Here is a 5,588-nt window from a genome sequence, read left to right on the forward strand (position 1 = left end):
CCATGATCAAATTCTCACTCTTGGATGTGACAATGAATTGTTACAACTTTCAAATGTTCAATTCGTTCACAGAACTATGATCACCAATAGGTGATCTATACTTTGATGTATTCATATACTTCCAAAATTCTACAACGCTACTATAACTTTTAAGATTAAAAACAATTTTCATAACAGCTTCAGTGTCGTCAGTTTTAACTGTAATATCTCCATTAATTCATATTTATACACTCTATATCAGATAGTGAGATCACTTATAAATTGTTCGTGATCCGTCTTCTAATATTTAACATACAAAAATAGAACCAAAATAATATGAAATGCTTAAGTTATTGACGGGACAGTGTCGACCATGCCTGAGAAATCTCCAGATGCTTCAATTCCACATTCCAGGTTCTGCAATTCCACATTCCAGATGCTTCGATTTCATTTTCCAAAAGCTTCAATTCCACATTCCAGATGCTTCAATTCCACGTTCATGTCCCTTACTAAAACTATGTGACTTAATAAATTCATATGGTCAATGTTATAAGCAAATCTAACCTAGTACCAAAATTTTCAACAATCTTCAAGTAACAAAAAGAAAAAACGTCCAGAGGCAACTTCACAGTAACAGAAGTTTAAGTAGTTAAGTAGTACTTGTATACTAAAGTGACATTTTCATAATTTCTTTTGATCGTAAGGTGCGAAAAGCCATCACAACCAACTTCTTCACCGTTAGCACTAATTCGTCACAAAACGTATCTTTTTCGAGTATGTGATTCCGGTATAACCACTTTGTTTATGGACATAATAAAATCTTTATATGATACAATACGTACACATTGTTGGAATTATAAGCAATAGCTATATTTCGACTATGTACAGTTTAATTTACATCTGTAAGTACAGCACAGTATAAATAAAGTATTTATAAAGAATTTTTTTCACCCATCTATTCATAAGTAGGTAGACTGTTCCACTTCCAACTAACAAGAAAGAGGCAGGTAAAGCATCGTGTCTTTTACGAATCTTTGCATCACTCGATGATTTAGACCTCAGGTTTCTACTGCTCATCCTTCATGGGTTTCTTAATGAAAAATGGAACTTTGGTCAGAGGAACTTTATAGTTATAGATCCAACGGCCACCACGTCTCAAGTGTTTATCAATGCCATCCTCCCAAATTCCCTCGGGGAGGTAGATGTCCCTGGTTCTCTCTCCCCTGTTCGTGACAGGTGCCACAAGGAGATCCTTCCCCAGGATCCACTCGCTGTCTACTTTGGCTGCCACCGGATCACTTGGGGCAAATAGCGCTAACGGTGTGATTAGCGATGTGCCGTTATGGATGGCACCTGGAATATTTTCGTGAAGGCGGGGCAGTACAACTTCTTTCCTTATTCTGTTATACTCCAAAGTCAGGGCCTTCATTTCTTCACCATACATGCGGGGCAATACGTTTACCTGGAAAATAGAAACCTCGGTGAACAAAACATATTATCACTAACAGGATGCGCTGACATAATTCCATGACATCACCTTTCTACTTAGATATACAGCAGATACCATTAGACTCTCCTCCCAGCCTTTAGGCATTATTTCCTCTTCCCACATTGTTTTTAACAAATCCAGCATCTATTCTTCTCCCTCTGTAGCTAGTAACTTTACCATTTCAATTTGAAATTTTGATGTACCTGGAGCATTACCATTTTTCATTTTACTCAATGCCCACTTCATTTCTGTATTCCTTGTCTCCATCACTGGCCCCTCCATCCTTGGGCTTTTCCCAGCTTACCTTTCTCATTTTCAGTATTCAATATTTGTTCAAAATATTCTCTTCAACTCCTCTTAATATCTTCATCCCTATATAATATATTTCCATGTGTATCCTTGATAATTCACAGTTGCCCCAAATCCTGTCTTGCCTTATCTCCAAGTTTAAAATCTTATGTATCCTTTTCTCTTTTCCCTGTTCCTAGCCTTTCATTCAGTTACTCCACCACTCTTCCAATAGCTATAGCTACTTTTCCCCTAGAATCTATTTCCTTTTCTCTGTAGCGTTCCTCTACACCTTGTGCACACCTTACTTTCCAGTCCATAAATGACTTTGAGTTTCTTTTAACAGACCTTTGCACCTCTCTGTCCTGCACCATTTTCCTCCTTTCGACCTACTAAATCCACTGGCTCTTCCCACTAATTCCTCTGTTTCCCCTACACATATTTCTTTCAAACCCACCCAAATATTTTCCACTGTTACCTTGTTCACTCTCTAAGTTCAACCTTTCCAGTTATCTCTCTATCACAATCCTCCTAAATTGCTCAACCTTTTCCCCTTTAAAGTTCCAAACCTTAATTATAGATCTCTTCTTTGTATTCTTGGGTTTTCTATCTCATTTTAAAATCCATCACTGCCAGTCTCTGTTGTTTAACACATGCTTCCCTCAAAATTACTTTACATTTCATTGTTTTTATCAACTCTTCTAACCTGGATGTAATCTATTTGGCTTTCTGCTCCTTCCCTTTCGTAGGTTATCAGGCACTTGACCAACTTCTGAAACATATACATGCACACATATACATTATAGTTTATTATTTATTCGTGCATTTTTTTTTCTATCAATTACTAAGGCACTCATGCTTATCATCGTTGAATTCACTCTATCATGTAGTTAGAGAATTATATATGATAAGTGTATTTACCCAGGCAAGAATTCAATTGTACAGCCTTGAATTTTTATGCAAACATAACATTTGAAAATCACCTCGGTATCAAAATCGTAACTCGTAGGCTCGCATATGGACCAACGTAGATACACCTATAATACTGTACTGCCTTGGGTATGCGATATTTTGAAGGTAGAGTGATTATGATAATAAATCTAAAGAGCTTACCTGTAATGCTGGTAAGAATGTGGCCACTTCAATCCAACGGATGTAGAGTTCTCTTTCTGGAACATGGCCTGCTTCAGCTAGACCTCCAATCACCCCAATATCAATCAATGGGTAGCCAAGGGTGGTCAAGGTTAAAACACGAGGAATGAGGGTTTCCAGTCCTCGCCATGATCCATCAGCATGTCCAAGTGTCAAAAATGTTGGTGGCAAGGGTGGAGTGACTGCTGCTTCTGAGCTCATTGGTGGAGATATGGAACTAACCGAAGCCATGAAATGAACAAGAACAGAATCAGGGCCTGGAAGTGGAAGGTGATACTCATGGAATGCTGGGAGTGCATGAGCATCAGCTGGTTGTAGGTGGAAGCGGTCAATTTTGTATTTATCTTGCAAGTCCTTCAAGCGAGACGAAAACCATTCTTTAGCCTTAGGATTGCTAAAATCTGTAACAACTGTGGAATGTACTTCATCGAACTTTGCTAGTGCTGGAAGTTGAGATTTGCTCTGACGAACCCAGAGACCTGCTTGAGTTCCGTTTGCGAAAGCTGGTACGTGAACACTCACAAATGGATGGATGCTTAATGCTAGACGGAAGCCTTTTTTCTCCAAGGTATTGACCAAAGCAGCTGGGTCTGGAAACTTATCTTTATCAAAAGTTAAGTCACCTGGAAGAGCCTGCCAGGATGGGGGTAGAAGAATATGGCCCCAGTTTCCGTAGTCATGATTGATTATACTTTCTACATACTTCAGAATTGCTTCCTGTGTAAGTATAGGCTTGTCAGGGGGCATCCATGGAACCCAAACAGGCTGATCAATCCTTTCTTTAACACGATTTACTGTCTCTTCTCCAAAGACCTCTGATAAACTTTTAGAAGTGTTCTTGGTATCCTTGTGAATAGTCTTGTTCAACTCTTTCTGTTCTTCGTCAATAACACTTTGATTTGCACGACCTTGAGAGAACTCGAGTACAATTCTCCTGTTTCGAACAGCTTTGTCATACAAGAATTGAGAAAGAATTGACATATTTGGAGCAGTGCACAATGAGTATTCAAGAGTTGGCATAGCTGACTTGAGAAGAGGGTGAGAACGGGACTCAAGGCATAGTTGCTTATCGGATTCATGATTCACCGAAACGTACCCCTGAAAATGATCAGGCAAAGTCAAAAGAGAAGCTCGGTCAGACAACCACGTTCGGCGTAGAAGCTGACCCCACGAATGTGATCCTAACTTTCCAGTCACCATTTGAGATGGAGGAACGTTAGCATTTGTGAGAGGGTATCCACCATTACTCATCTCCCCTCCACCCCACCATGAACCATACTGTTCGTCTTCGACTTGTAAACAATCCCGGAGAGTGAAATCTTCTTTAGCGGCCACCCACCAGACAGAGTAGCACTGTACATCACCTTTTCGATACATTTTACGAAGTTGTAGACGAGCTAAGGACGTCCACTCTAAACATACGAAGTCTCTGTTGAAAGATTGAGATACCCTTTGTAATACTGATATTTTCGTTTTTGACAATTATGTGGAAATAGAAAATATACACTGATATTTTTGCTACTATTAACAGTTTTATTATTCATAGTTGAAACCAATTAATAAACATTGTTACGTATCTTACTCGTAATTTGTATAATCATCCGTTTTATGGAGTATTGACTGGTTGTGCCTGTGCAGGTAATGAAGATAATGAGTGCAGTCTTCAGGAATGGATTCTACCGGTAAATTGCTTCCTAAATGGGCCGTGGCCACAGGCTCCCAACTCGGATTGTAAATCTGCAGCACTCTTGACTTTTCAAAAAACTTTATCGAACTAAAGATTGTCATCTGCAAAAGATAGGGCAGTTAGAATAGGTCTCTTTTTGAAGGTACAGAGGTAAAGTGATGAAGTGTTATAGGAAAAAGTTATAGAGTTCCAAGAGGAAAATATAGAATATACAAAAGTTCAATTAAACAACAAGGATTTAAATAAAATTGTTCAATATCTACGAATTATGAATTATTAATAGGTTTTTCTAATACGGAATATATAAAAATTGGCAATGAAATATGAATATGAAATTGAATTTCATATATTTAAACTCACATATATGCATACTGCGAGAGAGAGAGAGAGAGAGAGAGAGAGAGAGAGAGAGAGAGAGAGAGAGAGAGAGAGAGAGAGAGAGTGTTACAAGGAGTTACAAGGATTTTGGATGTTTCAAAGACTTTTTAGTCCACCCGTGGAGACTCCATTTGCTCTTGGGTAGAGCGATTAATGTTCAGCATTCGGAGAGTTCTTACGATCTTGTCTAACTTTTTTTTTTGAGCTTGTTTACCTTGTTACTGCTTACTACATCCGCTGGAAGTCTGTTCCATGTATTTGTTATTTTGTATATAAAGAAATTGTTATATTGAGTGGTGTAGTATCTTTTCAATTCCAGTTTGTATCCGTTACCTCTGGACTGATTTGTGCTAAGCGTGAATAGATTGTTGTAATCTACATTTGTTATTCCTTTAAGAATTTCGAATGCCTCTATTAACTGTATTGTAGTCTGCGAGGTTGTAGATCAAATAAGTTCAATCGTTCCATCCTTCGTCTATATTTAAATTACCTTATTGTTGGAACTAGTTTGGTTACCCTAGCTTGTACTGCTTCCAGTATATCTATATCCTTCTGAATACTTGGAGCCCAGAATTGGACTGTATTCTAGATGGGGCCCTACTAGTGATGTGTAGT

The 5,588-nt window shown here is 38.3% G+C and overlaps 1 protein-coding gene across 3 annotated transcripts in view; it reads right to left on the reverse strand.

Moving 5' to 3' along the window:
* Positions 1-717: 717 nt before the first annotated feature.
* The window catches only part of LOC137650194 (uncharacterized), a 103,864-nt gene continuing 98,993 nt past the window's right edge, over positions 718-5,588 (reverse strand). For all 3 annotated transcript variants that reach the window (XM_068383372.1, XM_068383373.1, XM_068383371.1), the window contains 3 exons: positions 4,491-4,696; positions 2,870-4,337; positions 718-1,441 (listed from right to left, as the gene is read on the reverse strand). In XM_068383372.1, the coding sequence (XP_068239473.1) occupies positions 1,046-1,441; positions 2,870-4,337; positions 4,491-4,696 (2,070 nt within the window). In that variant the 3' untranslated portion in view covers positions 718-1,045. The remainder of the gene's footprint in view (positions 1,442-2,869; positions 4,338-4,490; positions 4,697-5,588) is intronic.

This window comes from Palaemon carinicauda, chromosome 11 (assembly GCF_036898095.1).
Source record: "Palaemon carinicauda isolate YSFRI2023 chromosome 11, ASM3689809v2, whole genome shotgun sequence".
NCBI lineage: Eukaryota > Metazoa > Arthropoda > Malacostraca > Decapoda > Palaemonidae > Palaemon > Palaemon carinicauda.